This window comes from Erpetoichthys calabaricus, chromosome 4 (genome assembly GCF_900747795.2).
Source record: "Erpetoichthys calabaricus chromosome 4, fErpCal1.3, whole genome shotgun sequence".
Classification (NCBI taxonomy): domain Eukaryota; kingdom Metazoa; phylum Chordata; class Cladistia; order Polypteriformes; family Polypteridae; genus Erpetoichthys; species Erpetoichthys calabaricus.
Window position 1 is genome coordinate 294,163,261 of NC_041397.2, and position 21,095 is coordinate 294,184,355.

A 21,095-nucleotide genomic window follows, 5' to 3' on the forward strand; every position below is an offset into this window, starting at 1 on the left:
ATCTATCTATCTATCTATCTATCTATCTATCTATCTATCTATCTATCTATCTATCTATCTATTATATAGTGCCTTTCATCTATCTATCTATCTATCTATCTATCTATCTATCTATCTATCTATCTATCTATCTATCTATCTATCTATCTATTATATAGTGCCTTTCATCTATCTATCTATCTATCTATCTATCTATCTATCTATCTATCTATCTATCTATCTATCTATCTATCTATCTATCTATCTATCTATCTATCTATCTATCTATCTATCTATCTATTACATAGTGCCTTTCATCTATCTATCTATCTATCTATCTATCTATCTATCTATCTATCTATCTATCTATCTATCTATCTATCTATCTATCTATCTATCTATCTATCTATCTATCTATCTATCTATCTATCTATCTATGTAATCCTCTCCTCTGAAGGACAGTTTTGTGACATGTTTGATCTTTCAATGCTTGAGCCCCCATTTTGAGCCTGTGCAGGTACGCCAAAGCCTTTCTGTTGCATTTGGGGTCTGATATTCTGCTTGGATTTAAAAACTAGCAGTGAGTAAATAACGGATTCGGAGAAGAGACACAGTTGAAAGGCAGGGAAGCATCAAAACGTACTGTCGGTATGTTTATTTGAAAAGTCAAGAAGACAAACAAAAGATTTGTAAACCAGGAGATAGAAAGCTAGAGAAGGCCTTGGCCTGTCTTGGTGGTCTTTTAGAGGACTCACAGCATCTTTATTACAGGAGTACTCTTGATTCAAGATGCTCTGGAATTCCTTATTAATTTGGGGGCATCTCAAGAGCCTACAGACATATTTGTGTTTCTGTTCTGCACTCAAAGTGTGAGTGTGTGTGAGAGAGTCTCCTGTGAAGGCTTCCCATGCGCAGATGGCTCCCGTCTCAATTCCTGCGCTGCCAGGTTAAAATGTGGATTCTCACGACCCGTGTGATGGAAAAAGACGCATTAGAATGTGAGCGGATGTTAGCAGTAAAGCGATTCTGCATAACTGAGCGTCAAGGTGCTGTTATGCCAGTGTGTACGAGCTGCCAATCCGCTTGAACCGGCTGTTGTGTAATTCATAAAGCAAAGCCATTGTGCTCCTGCAATAAACAACGTCAAATGGAAATCTAATTCTTTCCTTAAACATTTCGGAATTGATTTCCACAGAAAATAAAGGCAATCAATTTTCTTTTGGCGTGGATTTAACTCAATAGTATTTCCTTGTTAAATTCTTTTAGCCTTGATTTGACAGTTGTAACTACATAATTCATTCTGAATTTATTTGTGTGCTATCTCTGCACCGGCTGCCAGAAATAAAGAACGTGCTGTAATGTGCAGAACAATGGAGTGGCTTAGTCTTATTGTCGCCGGGCACTTCATTCTGTTGTTTGAACTTGTTAAATTTTGATTTGAGAAAAAAAAAGAAATAAGCAGGTAAGAGTCCCACAAAAGCCTTCTTTTCTTACCGTGTCATGTTAACATTCCCGCTTTTCCTATCATCGACAACACTAAACGCCTATTACATGGCTCACTGGCTGCCAGCCAATTAGAAGGACCTTGTGAAATCGTCCGTCTTATTTGGATAAATCATAAAACTCCACTGATTTGCAGGAAAGAAAAAAAAAAAAGAGCAACGTTTGGAAATTGTGGAAATTATCTTGCAAATATTTCACTTTAATAACCGGAACACGGATTAGCTGAGATCATTTATGGCGGCCACCTGCACTTTCTTTGAAAACCTGAATGTGTTACGTTGGTGTGATGTATCTGTTCATTTTCGACAAGAATATAGTCCGGGATAGCTAATGGAAGTGTGCCTTTTTACTTGGATTTTTATTTATGATGTGTGACACACATTGTCAAGGTTGTTTTAGAAAATGAACGAGGCACTCTGTCTGCCAGCCAACTCCTCTGATGGCTCATGCAGTGTCTTTCCCTTTATTTCCAGATATTATTTTTCTTTTTATCTTATTAAATCTGCTCCTGATTTTGTTATATATTTGTTGTGTTTAAGTAATATTAACCCAGTGTTCAATTTTAATGTTACATTTTTTGTTAAGTATGCATTTAGTGATTTTGGTATGTCTGTATGTGGAGCCTAAGGAGGCAGGGCCACCAAATTAGGCCGCTATTTACTGGACATTTAATTTTTCATAATATGTTAATTTTTAATTCATGTAATGAGATTTTTACTGATATGGTATTTAATTTTGTTGTTATATTTTACTTACCTTGGCAGTGACATTCATGTCTCTAGTGACTCTTCCTATGAAGTCAGGAGATGGATTGGGAGAGCCAATTAGAAGGACCTTGTGAAATCGCCCGTCTTATTTGGATAAATCATAAAACCCCACTGATTTGGAGGAAAGAAAAAAAAAAGAGCAACGTTTGGAAATTGTGGAAATTATCTTGCAAATATTTCATGAGGTCACTGGGAAGGGGTGTGTGGTGCTCCTGATATCTATGCAAAAGGACAAAGGTCCAAGTCTTTAGAGTCCGGCTGGTTCCTGTCTTGCTATATGGTCGTGAGACATGGACGCTATCCAGTGACCTGAGATGAAGACTGGACTCCTTCAGTACTGTGTCTCTCTGGAAAATCCTTGGGTACCACTGGTTTGACTTTGTGTTGCTCATGGAGTCCCGAATGAGGCACATTACCTGCATTGAGAGGGAGCGGCAGTTACAGAACGACGGCCATGTGGCAAGATTACCCGAGGGTGATCCGGCTCATTGTTGAGGACCCAAGTGACTGGCCCACGTAACACCAGGCTGTGGCAGGCAGAGGGTCATTTCCGGAGGGTGGGATTGGACCTTGTGTCTGAATGGGGGGTTGCAAACTGGTATCCCGAGTTGTTTCGTCATGTGGTGGGTGCGGCAACACACTGTACCAGTGCAGGCTCCCCAAATTGACTTGAGTTGACTTATGTATTAAGTTCAGTATACTGCATGTTTTAGAGGTTATTTTTGATCTCCCCGGCCTCCCATATGAGCAGCCTAGGGAGGCGGGCCCACCTAATTAAGAAGCTATTTACAAGGTAACTTAAACTTTTTGTTATTTAAATAGAATTCTTCGTATTATGTTAATTCTGCTTTTAGTTTTGTTTTTTTTCCGAGTATCTAATATGATGATTTTTATTGATGGGGTATTTAATTTTATGGTTAAGGAGGTAGGACCACCAAATAAGGCATTCATTTACTGGTTATTTAATCATCTATTTTTTGAGTATCTTCTTTAATATAATGTTAATTCTGATATTTGTTGTGTCATTGTATTCATGTTAACATTATGTTTTTTATTGGTATGGTGTTTAATTTTGCTTTTATATTTTATGTTGTATAGCATATATTTAGTGCTTTTGCTTATGTGCCGTGGCTTCTGTATATGAAGCCTGGGGAAGGGCACCTAATTAGGCAGCTATTTTTTTTTAAATTTTATTTAAATAGAATGTTTCATGTAACGTTAACTCTGTGTTTAGATTTGTTTTATTGTATTAATGTATTGTTGTTAATTGTAAAGATGCGGAGTTTAAATTTGCTGTTTTGATGTACACTGTTATCTGTATATATATTTAGTGTTAAGGAGCAGCTACTTACTGGTTATTTTTTATTTTTTATATTACATTAAGTCTGTTTAGTCTTTGTATTTATCAAATATTATGATTATTTTGATGTGGTGGTGTTTATTATATAGTGGGTCCACCTAACTAGGCAGCAATTTAGTTGTTATTTGAGCTTTTTAATTTAAATATAATGTTTCATATAATATTCTGTTTTTAGTTGTGTTTGTAATTCTTTGATTTTATTGATATGATGGTGTTTATTCCTTTTGTTGTTATGTTTTAAGTATACATTTAGCATTTTTTGTTATCTACCCTGCCTCCAGAATGTGGAGCCTGTGGAGGTGGGACCACCTAATTAAGCAGCTTTTTATTTATTTATTTTTGTTTTAATTTTAATACTTTTTCCTATTAAGTTAATCCTATTTTGATTTCTGTTTTGTCTTTGTACTTATCTAATGGTATGATTTTATTGTCAGGGTGATATGCTGTTATGTTTTAAGTTAAGAGTACATTTAAGGTTTCTTGTTATCTGCCCTGATTCTGGTATGCGGAGCCTAACAAGATGGGACCATCCAAATAGGCTCCTGCTGGGCCGGTCCCAGTAGTACTAAAGCCGAAGCCAGGGATGGATTAACAGCTTCAGCATTGTGTCCAGTTTTAGTATTCCTGTGTTTTGATCGGAATTCTTTTGTTATTTGGATTTACTAGCTCCATCCACCAAACCCTCTCCCCAAAAAATACACCACCACGTTTCATCATGTTAGGGCCCTGTTTTTCGGCTCTGTGTTTGGATTTCTTTGTTTGTGATCAATTTTTGGAACTCTTTAATAAATATTTAACTCAATCATCTTTGTTCTTGTTGCCCTGCGGAAGGCAGAGCTTTTTCAGTTTCCCTCTCATCTTTACTGTGGACATTTTGGTAAACTTTACAAGCCTGAGTCCCATTTTCGGGCCTGTGCAGGCCTTTTGAGTTGGGGTTAGGCTGCCTGGGTTGGCCCCCCCCACCATGTCTATTGAGGCCTGTACCCCTTTTTAGTTATTATTAGGAGATTGGAGTCACAATAGCACCAATCCCAAACAATCCCAAACTGGATTAAACTGGATCAAAAATTGTAAGTAAGACAATTTACATGTGAATCGATTTCATATAGAGGTCATAAATTGAAATAAAATAATTTTAAAATGCAATGAGGACTATTCTGAGTATTATAAAGAATTTAAGTACTGCATGTTCAATCCATTGGATCATTTCATGTTATTAGTTTAATTCGTCCAAATTAATAAAAATTTCATGAAGTACATGCACTACCTATGGATAAATTGCACTTCATATCACCTTATAATTAAAAATATAAAGCAAATCTGTCTCTTTAATAAAGTAAATAAATAAAAAGTAGATATTCTCCAACTTTCGAGAGGTGATCGTAACACCACGTGTCCATTAACTGCCTTGTTATTTCTGGCCAGCCCCCCCCCCCCGACTTTCAGCCTTTCAGACTTTCTTTGCTTTTCCTGTTCCATTGTTAAAAGCTCAGCCATCTTCTCTTCCTGCTTTTGTCTGGGAATACGTCCAACTCAGTTTATGATGCTACCTTTGCAGAAAGCTTGGAAGAGTTCAAATAAAGCACTGCTCTTGAACTTCCCATCAAACATATAACAGGCAGTCGACACTGAGAACAAGGAGAACCCAAATATCTAAGGTACGCCTTATGACATACTGTGTCCGGGATTCTTTTATTACATTTTGCACGACACAAAAAGCAGATAACCCAGTAAGTTCTTCTATTGTGTGTAATGCTAAATTCAATATTTTATCTGTTTGGATTGTGCCATCTGTTCAAGTCCTCTGCAGCTTCACCTGGATGCCAAGTTTTTAAAGCAGGCGCCAATCTCTCATGGTCACGCTAGCTGACTGCTGGCACCTGAAGTGCCCTCGGCAGCACTGCCAATACAGCATCCCAATGACAGGCTTGATTATTCAACAACTAACTGTACAGCGTTGGGTTCTGATTTGTTCGTTCTCTGACAAAGTCCCCGCCCTCTGATTTAAAGGGTTTAGGAATGCTGCCACTCAAAAGTTTAGCCCCATCCAGCCTGCTCCTATTTGCTCATCTCGCTCTGTCCAGACTGTGAAGGCCTCACAGACGGCCATCTTTGTGTCCTGTAAAGAGCTCTCTGTACTCTGAAATTTATAAAGTCACAAGCGATGCCACACACCAGTTCCTCACTGCTTTCTTTAGCTTACTATATTTATTTCTGTTCTCAAAAACTAACATATATTTTTGTGACTGGCTTTCTATATACCAAACTGAGGAGGCCCTTTGGGTCTGAAGCCCCCTTCCCCATTACTCAAGGGAGCGTCCCCTACACTAGTAACTGGGGCCCGGCCTCCATGGAGAAATGAATCGTGAAAATGTTCTCCATGCAAACACCTTTTTAAAGATATTTTTTATTGCCTACAGCAACATTGAATTTTGTTTAAATAAAGATAAAAAAATGACGACATTCCTGTCGGCCTGGCAGATGCAGTGGTAATGATAATAATGATAATAATAATAATGTCAAGGACAGCTGATTATTTGACTTGTGATGTGAAAACAGCAATTAAAATATTTCCCAGCATTAGCGCTGCAGAATTGGCAATTTTAAGCATGTAAATATGTCGGCCTAATGTGATTTTAGTTTTCTTACTTATAAGCTGAAATTATACACTGCATGAAGAATTTCACAGGCTGGCCACTTCTTAATTCGAATGGTGAGGAGGCCTGAGAGGACCTGAGGACACGCGGGGTGCCATGTAATGGACTTGAGGCCGCAGCTTAGGACGCTGAAGCCATTTAACAGGTCACCAGGTAGTCCGGGTATATCTAAAAGCCACTTGGGGTGGCGTCACCCTTGTCTGTTTTCATTTTGCCTGCTGTTTTGCTGTCCTTCATGGCAGGGACTTTCAGATACTTCCACGATGTGACTTTTGTTTCTTATAAAATGTTCTGTGACACTTTATTTATAAGGTCCCAAACCACAGTTCACACTCACACTTCCACGGTCACTCAAGTCAGATTTCTATGTTTTAAACATGTGCCTGAGATGTGGGAGGAAATGAGCACAGCTAGGAACAACATAGGGGCCCACACACAATGGGGTACCACTCTCACACACTATGGTCATTCACGTTCGGCTAGTTTGGATTTGACAATTAGCCCATTAAACATGCTCCTGGAATGTGAGTGGGAGTTTCCGTATCTTAAGAAAAACCCAATCCAGGAGTAGACGTGAGTCCATCCCAGGACACACATCCATCCATCCATCCATTTTCCAACCCGCTGAATCTGAAAACAGGGTCACGGGGGTCTGCTGGAGCCAATCCCAGCCAACACAGGGCACAAGGCAGGGAACCAATCCTGGGCAGGGTGCCAACCCACCGCAGGACAGGACACACATCCTCCCCTTCTAATGTTGGGTGAATTTAGTCTCCTCCTTTAAACTATCAAACACATTCATGAGACGTGGGAGGAAATTGAAGTATAAAAGGACCCAACCCAAGATGAGACCCCACTCTTAGTCACTCGAATTCAAACAAATTAACCTACCTCTAGAATGAATTTCGGGCCAGTTTTGACTTTGACATTAAACTGTGTGGCAGATGACCAGGGCACTTACCTGTCCCGGGACACCAATGGACTGGACAGACTGGGGGAGAGAGCAGGCATGCAGCATTATCTCTCCCGGATTGCTAGAAGGCAGCCCATACCCCGACACCAACCCCCCCGGGTTACAGCAGTACCTTGGATTCCCACAGGGCTTCATGGGAGTTGGAGTTCGGCACAACCCTATTGGGTGTCCATGGGTGCTGCCAGGGGATGCTGCAGGGATTGAAGTATTCCCAGGTACAGGATAAAGGGAGCCAGCTGCCACTGCTCCAGGAGCCAGAGTTGGGAGGAAGGTGACAAAGCTTGCTTAAGGAAGAGTGAAGGTGGAAAGTAAGAGAGAGAGAGACAAGGAAGGGGACAGAGAAGACAAAGTGCTGTACACTTTACTTGTGCTTCTAGTCACTATGCTTTGTTATTGTACTGTGTTGGCTGTGCAAGTGGGAAACTGTGGAGAAGAGTTTCCCACAATATAAAGCCTGTGTGTAGTGCTGGACTTGTGCCTCTTGTCAGTTTGTGTCGGGTTTGGGGAGCTGGTGCACCCCCTGATGGGCACAAGTGTCAAACACATCCCAGGGATGTGGGAAGAAATGAAGGTACATGGTGAACCCAACCACAGATGGGCCACCGGTCTATTAAAAGGCATAATATATGTCAGCCACTGATGCTGGGTAAATTTAGACTCCTCTTTTAAACTGACAAATGCATCCTTGAAATGTGGAAGGAAATTGAAGTAGAAGAGGACACGGTAGGACCCAACCCAAAATGAGGACAACGCAGGACCTAACACCAGATGAGACTCACACACCTGTGGTGGTTCATGTCAGGTCAGTTTAGCTTCCTCATACAACCTATGAAACGTGTACCTGGGATGTGGGATGGATTCACGATTTTAGGGAGCAGGCAGGATCCAACCCGCAATGGGATATGACTGACACATGCCCATGGTCGACCGCGTTGGGCCAAATTGGATGTGCCGGTTAGTCTATCAAACATGTCCCCGAGATGTGGGAGGAAATGGGCATAGCTAGGAGCAGGGTAGGCGCCCAGCTGGGACACAACCGGAAATGCTGCTGGAAGAAGGTCATTGGACATCTGGGGCCTCATGTATAAATGGTGCATACACACAAAAATGTTTCATACTCCCGTTTCCATGCTCACATCGCAATGTATAAATCCTAAACTTGGCATAAAGCCATGCACATTTTCACGCCAGCTAAATGCTTGGCGTACGCAAGTTCTCCACTCGGTTTTGCAAACTGGCGCCACCCAGCGTCAAAGCAGTGCTTTTGTTCCAGTGTGGTTTCCCTTTCTTTTTCAGATTCACATCCCTGACGCGGTTTTATAAATACATTGAAATTAACCACATATTGTTTATTAGTTTAATGCATCTGATTGTAATTAACCTGTAACAATATAATGGTCCACAGAATGGTCAAACTATTCCAAATACCTTAGCTGCTTTAGCGTTGTTACTCTCAGGTATTTATCCCACTATATCTGAGTGTGGAATCACATCTCTACAGCAGCTGATTGGAAAGAGAATTATCTGGATACAGCATCAAGCACACACTGCCTCAGCCATGCTGTCTATTTGAACTGCTCCCATACGGCAAACACTTCAGAGCCTTTCCTGTACAGACCTCACGGTTCAGAAACAGTTTCATCCCAGGAACTCTAAACGCACTCAATCAGTCCATCAAGTGCTCCTTGTAGAACTGTTTGTACATATAAATACAATCATCTTACTGTAAACCTGCGATACAGTTATAATATTGCACAACCTGAGCCACTTTATAAAGCGCGTATTTACATATGATGACAATATCATTTTTAAGATGACATGCAGCAAAATATGTTTATTATATTATACAGATAAAATTTTAATTTCATTTAAGTAATCTATATTGTTAACAATTAAACATGTGAGGACACGGTGTCGCAGCACTAGCTAGTTCAGGGATTGTTCCTGCATTGCGTTGTATTATTGCCTTGGCTGGCGCGACACTAGAAGAATAGATGGATAGAATAATTAAACATGTACTACGAAGATATTTCAATGTTCCTTAAAAGTGTTGAAGAATCGGCGTTCTAAGCTTACAGATGGCTTAACGTCTATTACAGAGCTGATTGTGTGGCGATTGGGTATTTGGAGAAAGAAAAGGAAGGACATGAATTGTGGATTAGTACGTTTGAAAGAGACAGTACTGCTGCAATAAATTATTTCATCGAAGGTCGCGCACGGCACAGCAAGCATCTTGCGGGAGGGGCAGGAACAATCACTGCACCACCGTGTTCCCATGTTTAATAACATGCTTTAACTCATATCATCATGAAAATGATATCAAGTATACATTTCAGTATTTAAATTATTCAGAGAGCTGTAATATTACGAATGTAATGGATTCTGTGTTCTGTGTTCTGTCGGAGGAAGAGAAAGCCCGTTTAAGAAGCATGTAGTGATTCACACACATACAGAACATAAAAGATCAAATACAAAACAAAGCATTTAACGTGATACTTTAATTATGATGGTACTTGAGAAACTAGTAAATTAAATTATTTAAAGATGAAGTTTATGATGTTCTACTTTAATGACAAAATAAACTATGTGATTAAAGTGGAAATTTAGATATTAAAATTGACATTTTGTGCTTTTTTCTCACTGTGTGCCTATTTTTTTTTCTTTTCTCTGTACCCTAATAAGTTTTCATATGACACTCAGACGGTGGGCTACGACTCGCCTTTTCACGGTGACTTTGATATCTGACAACTTCTTTTTTATTTCAGGCACTGTGCGACTTTGTGAACTTGAGCTTTCGAGTTTCTCCAACACGCTATGTCACTCAATCAACTTCCTTTTGTTGTATATATCACTGTTTAAACCAACAGATAGTACGTTTTTCTTTGCCTCCAATTGGTATTCGCTGAAATTCTTCTATGTTCCCTGTGTTTTTGCCATTGCCTTTTCACAGAACACTGAGCTCAAGGGCTATTTAAATTGATTTGCATGTTCAAAGAGGCGTAATTCTGGGAGGAGTTTGGGAAGTGGCAGCAGGCGCGTGCACGTGCGTTACTTTTCATGCTGACCGGGATTTATGGAGAGGAAGAACGTGGAAGTTGGCGTACGCACAGATTTTCCATTCGCCATGTTTTAGTGTGAATTCTACGCACGGCGTTATGCATGAGGCCCCTGGTCACATGATTTTTAAGTTGGCTTAAATATTGAGCTTTGTGTGACACCTTCTTCATTCTGGTAGGCATTTATTATATGTTGCTTTTTCACACCACTATACAGCATACAACATTTAATATATAATATATATATATATATATATATATATATATATATATATATATATATATATATATATGTATATATATATTATATATCAATTGTACTATGCATCTAAGATGGGTTGAAATCTAAATAATCAAATGTAGACTTCAGCGTTAACACAGTGTGCCATACAGTGTGTATGTCTCTGTTATATGCTATTGGGTATGAGATTCATAAAAGCAGTTCTAATGTTTGTGATGCGCCATCTGTTGGAGTGAGAAATACAATGCATTTTATTTCAAAACATGCTTGCGATGCGCCATCTTTTGGAATGACAGACATTGTTAACACAGTGTACCGTGTAGTGTGTACGTCTCTGTTATATGCTATTGGGTACGAGGTTCATAAAAGCAGTTCTAAGGTTTGTGATGCACCTTCTGTTGGAGTGACAAATACAGTGCATTTTATTTCTAAACATGTTTGTGATGCGTCATCTTTTGGAATGACACAGACATAGCCACTGGGCGGACTCACAGACAGACACACCCACACTTATCTTTTTATTGGTTAGGATGGTCCACAGACCAATGCAAATAGTTGATGTTTGTAGAATCTTCTCTCCACAAGTCTCATTTTCATCTATTAAGGATAGCTTGTTTACTTTTTAATTTTCGGCCCAATTGTAATATATTCTGAACATTTTACTTGTATTGTTACTGTCTATGTACCCCTGCCTGGGGTTCTATGTGATTAGTAAACATTAAACAAATAAAAAAGCAGCAGAATATTCTAGCACTAGAGCAGGGGTCCGACTGCATTCCAATAGTAAGTAGATTCCATTTATTCTTCTTAGACCCTTTAAGAAGTGTCAGGATGGGTAGCTATTAGCTAAATAAACAGGCTCGATGGACTGAATGGTGTTCTCTCGTTTGTCAGATTTCTTATGTTCAGTCCCATTTTCAGGCTGGCCGGTCCTCTTTTTTGAGGATGCAAATCCAATAGTTTTCTATCAGATGCACAGGCCTGTGAAAGTTGCTGATGTCACAGCCTGTGCCACTTCAAAGTTGTCCTGCACATTAAACAGAAGATGTCAGGGATCCACAGTGTAGTGAGACTTACGAAGATTTGTTAGGGGAGCAGACTCAAGGACTGAGGTATTTCACGCAGTGCTCTTGAAGGTGACAGACAAAGACGAAGAATAAAATAAAAGACAGGAAAAAAAAAGAAAAGGACACACGTTCCTATCTCTTAGACAGCAGAGACAAATGGCTACTGAGACACCAGCGGTTTGATAAGGCTATTACTTCCCCAGAACGGTCATCTCAAGTCAAGGTAACAGCCCAAAGAGCTCAGCTCATTGAAACTGAAGGATAAAATAATAAATGAGGGTGACAGCAGCAGGAAGACGGGAAAGAAGCAAGAGGATCAAAAGTGGCACAGGCAGCTGGATCTCTGGACAGACTTCTGACCGGGGCACCGTGGGCTACAGGGCGCCCTAAAATAAAACAAATTAAAAAAATAAGAAGATTTGTGCTTTGTTTTTCAAAGAAATATTCCTATGTGTAAACTGGCAGATTACATCCTCGTTGACCCCGACACAATATGTTAATCCCTGAGACATCCCACCCATTGCTGGCCGCACACACACACCGCTTCTTCAGGTGAATCCTGAATTCACTCCGTCGCTTCATCCATCAATCAATCTTTATGTAATTTTGTGATCTGCTCGGCACTTTACAAAGCCAAGTTTGGGATTTCCAAGCCTCTGTGTCATAACTCTCTGAGTGATAAAACACCAAATAACCAATCGTCGTGTAGCGCTCTGCCCAGATCAACCAATCAGAGAGCTGCTCGCAAAGTGTTCCATCATTTTTGTTTTTGTACATAGAGTGCTCTGTATGGATATCAAATGAATGATACATTTTTAATCAATATAGTGCCTTTTACAGAACATACCAACCCTTTACATAGCACAGGACAGTATTCATTCATAATTCATTCATAACTGGTGTGTCACTATGCATGGACACTTCAGTGTGATTAAATATCAAAATATCAAGCTGATTAAAATCAGAGCACATTACTTCCTAACATTTTGTCTTTTCTAGTATGCATATATTTGATTTGATATACAGTACAACCTCGACTATCCGTTACTCGATTAACTGTAATTGTGCATGTTAGCCCATTACTGCACCATTACTGCCATGCGGTACGCTGTGAGCTCTGCACTTTGGATCAGCTCTCCGTTGTGCCAGCGCATAGTGTTCTCCCCCAGCACCGCGTGTCCGGCCGCATTTTGAAATCACAGTGTCAGTTACGTACCTTCAGATTTAATAGCATTTTGTAGCTTTACTCTTTTATTATAGTTAATCTGCTTTACATTGTTATGGCTGATAAACGTATACATGTGGTGCTGGAATTGTCACAAAAAACTGAAATAATTACAAATTGGCAATAGAGGTTCAAATATTACTTCAATTTACGCAGTAGGAAGAACAACAGGGACCGATATAAAGCAGGATGCTGACAAAATTGTAAAACGTGCTGAAAATGGAAACCACTGACGGCAAAGTTATTCAGTGTTAATGCTAATGTTCTTCTGTATTATAATTTTCTTTTTAAATTGTGATATATTATGATTTGCTCATTTTTTGTGACATGCAGGCAGCTTGTGATGTGCTGTGCGGGAACAGAAAGTACGGAATGAACTCTATAAGTGATGGAACAGGGGGAGGGGCTTCTGTTCTGTGAGGGGCGGAGACGACACGCCTCTCAGGAGATGAGTGACAGGAGGAGTTTGGAGTTGAAAGGAAGGTGCGGCACATGGAAGTTTGGAGCAAGAAGTCAGGAGCAGGGCCGTCACAACACACGAGCATAGGGGTCCCATGCTAATCTATGTCTGTTGTGACTTGCTGAGTGGTTGTGTAGGTAGGAGTCCCAAAGCACTGCTTTGCCTGGGGGCCTATAATGCTCTTAAGATGGCCCTGGTCAGGAGGCAATAAGCAGGAGTGTGTGAGATACAGAGAAAGACAGAAGATGAGTGGCAGGAGATAAACTGACTGGTAGGGAGAGCTTTCTTTTATTAAGTTAGAGGTGTGTTCTGCAACTCAAATAACATTTGTTACGGAGGGAAGACGCCAAGTAAAACATAGAAAACTCCCGTACCTCTGAGATATGTTTCCTTATTACGTTGGTTGTTACAGGTATTATATGAATTCATTAATTTTGCTAATACTATATTATATTTTGTTTTGTAAATAAATTTGACTATTCGCTAATCTACCGTATATATTTTTAATGAAGCTATTCTGCTATCCGTCTTTTCTCTTATCCATCACAGCCTCGGTCCGGACCCCTGACGGATAATTGACGTTTTACTGTACTTAGTTAATCTTCGACAGGAAATTGTCTTATCGCATGACGTTTGGTGGTCAGAGTATGGGGTCAGCCAACCCCTGGAGTGATTTGCAGGTTAAGGGCCTTGCAAGCTCAAACACCCAACAGAGTAGGATCCCTTCTGGCAGTGACAGCATTTGAACCGGCGACATTCCAGATATCCTTTTTGTTATGATTTTGTGGTTTAAGTGTCGTTTGTGAATTTTGAAGTCGTTTTAATCTTACCGTCATATTTTATAGTCATTTGGGTTTCTGAAGGTGCTGCAAAGACCACCTGGAGAAGTGGACAGAGAGGGGAAAAGCGAGAGAGAAGGGAGAATACTTGGGTTTGTGAAACCATTCATGAAGCCTTTGTAAGATACTTGTGGAAATATTTCAAACGTGGGACTTTGGTGAAAGTGTGTGACTTGTCGATCGTCTAATTCATGTTGCCATTGGGGAAAAGTAGTGTTTCTTCCAAAAGAAGAGGCGTATCCGCGAGAATGAAAAGATTTGTTGTTTGGTGAAAGTGAAATCCACATACACGAGTGGCAGAGATGAGAAGTGGCTGGCACATAGCACAGGCCCTGTATGGTTGGCAAGCGACTCTTCATAGGAAGAGTCACCAGACACATGAATGTCACTACTGAGGTAAGTAAACCTCTCGACAAGGTTGACACTCTCTGCACAGACAGACTTGTGCTTTTGTAGTTGTAGTGTCTGGGGCGTTGTTTCAACTCCTAATGGTCACTATATATATATACTGTACTGTGTGTATATATATATATATATATATATATATATATATATATATATATATATATATATATATATAGATAGATAGATATATATATATATATATATATATATATATATACAGTATATATATATATATATTAATATATATATATATATATATATATATATATACTGTATATACTGTGTATATAACCCTAACCCTAACCCTTACGCCTCCTCCAGACCAGACCGCCCTGGTGGCTTTGGGGACCATGGGAACAGAGCTTAGAAGCTCAACCCTATAGGGGCCCGTGGTCACCACCAGGGTGTGCCCTGATGCCTGTGGAGCCCTGGTCCTCAGCACTTCCACCACACCCAGAAGTGCTGGGGGGAAGAAGACCAGGAACACCCGGAGTGCTTCTGGGTGCACAGCTGGCACTTCCGCCACACCTGGGAGTGCCGGTGGAAGGTTATCAGGAGGCACTGGTGAGCTTTAAAGGGGCTGCCTCCCTGCATTCGATGGCTAGAGTTGGGTGGAAGAGGATGGAGGAGAGGAGTGGAGGAGGACCTGAAGAGAGAGAGAGGCATTGTGAGGCCTGGACTTTGGGGTGATTGGGGTGTGCGTGTTCACTCTATTGTAAATATTGTAAATAAACGTGTGTGGTGCATAAAACGATGTCTGCCTGTCTGTGTCCGGGCTGTTCCCCACAATATATATATACAAAACCACAATTACAAAAAACTTGGGACGCTGTGTCAAATGCAAATAAAAACAGAACACAAGGATTTGAAAATCTCATAATCCCGTATTATATTCACAATAGAACATAGAAAACATATCAGATGTTTAAATAGAGAAAATGTACCATTTTAAGAAAATAATCGGGTTATTTTTAAATTGACGGCAGCAACACGTCTCAAAAATGTTGGGACAGGGCCGTGTTGACCACTGTGTAGCATCCCCTCTTCTTTTAACAACATCTGGGAACTGAGGAGACCAGCTGCGGGACTTTTGGGAGAGGAATGCTGTCCCACTCTTGTCTGGTATAGGATTCTAGCTGGGTCTTCTTTTTGTCATATATTTCCTTTCATATTTTCAGTTGGTGAAAGGTCTGGACGGCAGGTAGGCAGACCATTTCAGCACCCGGATTCTTCAAATATGAAGCCATGCTGTTGTAATCGATGCAGTATGCGATTTAGCATTGAAATGTGCAAGGCCTGCTTTTAATACAGTGCCACCTGAGGACCCGAAGATCACAGTTTGACACACCAGTGCACCCAAGAATTACCATGAGCATTGAAATACCAGGAAATGATGTGAGACGAGGCCAAAACAAGCATTCAGGAAACAAGGAATCAGCCATCACTCGTCCAAACCACAAAGCCCAGAAGGATGAAGGTAAATGAGCACGCAGCCCTACTGATACACCACGTCTAGTATCACCAGGGCCCAGCAGACAGGATTAAAGAAACATAAGACGTTTACTGTAACTAACTTTCACAACTTTCCTTTATTTAATAATAAACAAAGAGAACTGGTCCCCATCACTGCCCACTGAAACAGCAAGATGGTGTTGTGGAAATTTCACATACAACAATGAAATGAGATAACAAGTCCAAAACCAAACATACAAGTACATTCTCTGTTTCAGAACCTCAGTAAACATATTATAAGACAAAATTATGTAACTGTGTAAGAATTCACAAACAACTACTATTGATAGGTAAGGACATCCCGATAGTAGAATTTTTGCATTCAATACCAATGCCAGTGAAATTTCACAAAACTCAATTGATACTCGAAACAGAACATGCTTTCACCGGCTTCTTAATTTAAAGTAATTCCACTATTCAAGTTATAAATAGAGAGCCTTTTTCAGTAGTACAATACAAAAATAATAAATTCTAACAGTAACAACAGCTGTAAAACAGTAGACAATCCAGCCAGAAGATGCCCATTTAAGGGGACTAGTACTGGCATTCATAAGTATTAAAATACCATTTGAGATTTGTATTTAATGCCAAGGTTTGTGTTAAAGTTCCTCTTTATTGTTCTTTTTTTAAATATTTCAGACGTTTCCAGGTTAATTTTTACTTATGGTTAATGTACCGTTTTGTTAAGTGTTCTGCCACTGCTTGTGTTTTGTGGGTGGAGCCTTGGGGGCGGGGTCACCCTGACATCACAGCCACTGGGCCCTCCCTCTGTCTTGATATTGATTGTGGAGTCAGAGTCCCGGCAGCACTTCACTGAGGTGTGCTGGAGTGTCCTTGTGAGCTTTGCGTGATCTTTTATTTCATTACTGCTTCTGTTCTTGGAATTAATAATTTGGGAGGCCATATTGGGACCTGTTCTGGACTGCTTTTTTAGGTGATTTCTTTTTGTCTGGCTTTTCTTATTTTGTGCTTCCTTTTGTTTTTCTTTGATCATTTTTCAATTTATACAGATTCTTGTGGAGGAGACTTGTCTCATTTAGTCAGGAGCCGCAAAGCCTGCTGCCGCCTGGGGGCACACCTGGGCAGTCCGGCTGGGCACCGTGTGTGTTCTCGTGTGTACCGGATTGGGCCGATAGACTGATGGAATATTTTCAATGCAGTTCATTACTTTCTATATACAGGAAGGAGCACCCACTAGGTGGCACAATATTCAGATACTGAGAACTGCGCTGGTCCACTGTTTAGCATTCATAATCTCTTCACATCACTATTCCAAATCTGACAACATGGAGTGGAAACATGAGCACAAACAGAGCCAAGGCGGTGCAAGAATTCTCAACATCTGTTAAAAAGTTTGCCTCATTGCCCCATGTGTGTATTTGAAATGAATACAAGACCGTGGAGGAGAAGACCACTGGGGGAGGGGCGGCCTTTTTTTATTTTTATTTTTTCTTTACTTCAGAAGCAGAGTGTGCTTTAAGGCAATCAGCATGCACTTCACTTGTTAGCTACATGTTCGGTAAGATTTATGTTTGTAAATTCCTTTAGGAAAAAAATGCAAATTAGTAAGACACGGAAAAAAGAAAAGAAAGAAACGAGAACACATGGCTCAGTTTTGAAAGAGGAAAAAGATGAATTGAAAATATCCAGATATAAACACATTTCTGTAATTGTGGATTGCTTCTACATAGCACAACACACACACACTTGAGCTTTAGTTAGAGTAAAACAAAACAATGAAGGCATGTTATGGATAGATATGAAAGGCGCTATATGAGACAGATTATAGATATGAAAGGCCCAAGACTTCAGAGAGACACATTCACAAGGAACTGTAAGATAGATAGAAAGATAGAGAGATAAATAGATAGATAGATAGATAGATAGATAGATAGAAAGATAGATAGATAGATAGATAGATAGATAGATAGAAGTGAAAGGCGCTATATGATAGATAGATAGATGTGAAAGATGCTATATGATAGATAGATAGATAGATAGATAGATAGATAGATAGATAGATAGATAGATAGATAGATAGATAGATAGATAGATAGATGTGAAAGGTGCTATATAAAAAATAGATTAGATAGATGTTAAAGGCGATAGATAGATAGAGAGATAGAGAGATAGACAGCCAGCGGTTCAGTCTGGCCGGGACGTCCCTGAAAGAAAAAAAAGGAAGAAGGCAGCCTTTTGAGGACACTGCCTCACCCGGGACGCTAGGTGGCAGCTCCCCTGGACTGCAACGGTTACCGGGATTCACACAGGGCATCCTGGGACATGGAGTCCGTTTCCTCAGACCTGTTGGGTGCCGTGGGTGCCACCAGGGGGAGCTCACACAAAACCTGGGGACTCCTACTGTTACTACAACCCAGAAGTACTTCGGAGTCATAGAGTACTTCCAGGCTACTTGAGGAAGGATGATGTGGCGTTTAACCCAGGAGGAATACTTCCGGGTCATGGACTATATAAAGGACTTCTGAAGACCCAGCAAGGGGAGCCGAAGTTGGGTGGTGGAGTGACAGAGCTGCTGGCTGGAGAGGAGGATTGTGATTATTGTTTATTGTATTATTGATTATTGATTAGTGAATTGTGGTGTGTGCGGTGCTTTGTGCACTTTATTTGAAGAAATTATTAAAGAATTCTTCTTGGTGCTTTTAAACGTGTGTCCTGGACGTCTGTCTGGTGGGTTTCATGGGGCAAGAGCACCTCTAGCGTCCACGATAGATAGATAGATAGATAGATAGATAGATAGATAGATAGATAGATAGATAGATAGATAGATAGATAGATAGATAGATAGATAGATAGATAGGTTGAATTGGAGGTCAGTCAGTCAGTCCTCTTCATTTTGCACACTACAGTGTCAGCGCTCCAGTCTGGTTCTCGAGTGGGAGCTGTTTAAATTGATTCTACGTTTCACACTTCCCCAAACAGGGTTTGATCCTTTCAGATGAAGCATTCTCCCTGATGTCAGCCAAAGTTCATGTTTTTAGTTTTTCAGTCACAAAAGAGGCCAACTTGATTTTTTCAAAGGTGACAAATGCAAGTCAAGTCCTAGTAAAGATATCCAATATTGCGGTGTGAATTCCAGCTAATTTGCTGCTGCAAAGTGACTCTCATTTTCCATAAAAGAAGCCAAGATACAATATAGCTATGAGATCGAGAAATAACAGTTAATAGATCTGTCGACAGGGCTCCCCATTACTGTGATTCGAAGAGTGCCCCTTGTAACTTTGAAGCAGAAGGGCCGCTGGGCTCGGCGCCACGGTCTGCACTCTTGCTAGGGTCATGGAGGACTTGGGGGTCCCGAGTCTAATCAGGGCCATTCTGTTTTTCCCCTTAATGACTAACAGGTGTCTTCTCAGAGTGCTTGGCAGATCCTTACCTGACAGCTGTATCCTTATTTATTTCAAGTTGTGTGTTCAGAATAGAGGTTTGTATTAGAAAAGTAAGATTGGAGGAATCTTAATTTTTTACATTTATTTTAATCTGTGGCGCCATTATGCAGATTTATCCTTTTTTTATGTAACACTCGGGATTAAATTCTAGTTACACCACTGACAGGTGCCATTCTCATTTCAAGCCTTCACCAAGACCGTGAATGAATGCCCTGCTTTCCCATGCAAAAATCTTAAGAGATTATAAACAAAATTATGATTTGGAAAGTGAAGAGCATGTCAAGCTTACCATTGACAATCACAGCGATGTCTCTGAAGTCGATCTCCCCTCTGGCTTCCACTCTGGCCTCACATCGATAAACTCCTTCATCAGTTTTGCCCACATTTAGTATCTGCAGATTATTATTTGCAAGGACTGCATAGCGACCTGTTCAGAAAAAGACACAGCAGAAAACTCACTTAACAAGCTGTACATTGACCAGTATAAAGACATGAGATTAATAATAATTCATTACATTTATACGGCGCTTTTCTCAGTACTCAAAGTGCTATCCACACAGGGAGGAACCGGGAAGCGAACCCACAATCTTCCACAGTCTCCTTACTGCAAAGCAGCAGCACTACCACTGCGCCACCTGTGAGGACGATTGTCATTCTCCATACAACAGTAGTTCTACAAGATATCATTATGACAAAGATAAGGACACAAGTAACAAGCTGGGTAAGTATGAAGAGGACATCAAGATAGTAGGAGTTGTAGATAAAGTAGTATGAGCTTAGCCATTACAGAAGGACGTTAAGAGAATATGGGCTTGGGCAGAGATAAAATGTAAATAGTTATAACTATTACACATGGGACTAATACAAATATTAGATGTAATACACAACGGAAAGTCTCAAACTAGTGAACTCTTCACTTTCTACATGGGCAGAAGTGGTTAAGGAAGCTGGTAGGATACTTTGTTACTGTATATAGCCCTCCCAAATGTGAGAAGAACAAGGCAAGAGAAGTCGTGCTTAAACTTTATAGCAGAATGGACTGACCCACCTGAAGCTCCATGTTCAGTTTTGGCCTTCCTATTACAGAATAGACATAACTATATTGCCAAAAGTATTGGGACCCTCCACCAAATCAAACAAATTCAGGTGTTCCAGTCACTTCCATGGATGGCCATAGGTATATAAACTCAAGCCCCTTGGCATGCAGGCTGCTTCTACAAACATTTGTGAAAGAATAGGTCACTCTCAGGAGCTCAGTGAATTCAAGCCTCTGGTACCATGATAGGATGCCACCCGTGTGTTGTGATGTGAGATTTTGCATATAAGTTGATAAATATTTTGTATGTCTTTATTTGTAATTTAGGCAAAGCAATGTTACATTAATGAGAAGCATTCGTGTTTACAAGCAACCAGGACTGAGTCTCTTTGAATTTGATGGCAGGATTTGGGGGAAGCGAATTCAAACCAGTTTGGTAAGTGTTTCTCTGCTAAAGTCTCTCTCAGTCAACCCCCATAGGAAAGCCAGGCAGCCTAACTGCCAAGCTTTACCTTAACATATGGTTTGGGGGAGGTGTGAAGATGTTCTATCACCCCATTGGTCTGAAGTATGGCTGTTTGGAATTGGCTTGTATCAGAAGCCTTTAAGTA

General features: G+C 40.3%; 1 protein-coding gene across 3 annotated transcripts in view; it reads right to left on the reverse strand.

The window, feature by feature from the left end:
* LOC114651263 (neural cell adhesion molecule 2-like) overlaps nt 1–21,095 on the reverse strand; it is a 1,104,951-nt gene that overhangs the window by 443,140 nt on the left and 640,716 nt on the right. For all 3 annotated transcript variants that reach the window (XM_051927215.1, XM_051927216.1, XM_051927217.1), the window contains exon 5: nt 19,738–19,875. In XM_051927215.1, the coding sequence (XP_051783175.1) occupies nt 19,738–19,875 (138 nt within the window). The remainder of the gene's footprint in view (nt 1–19,737; nt 19,876–21,095) is intronic.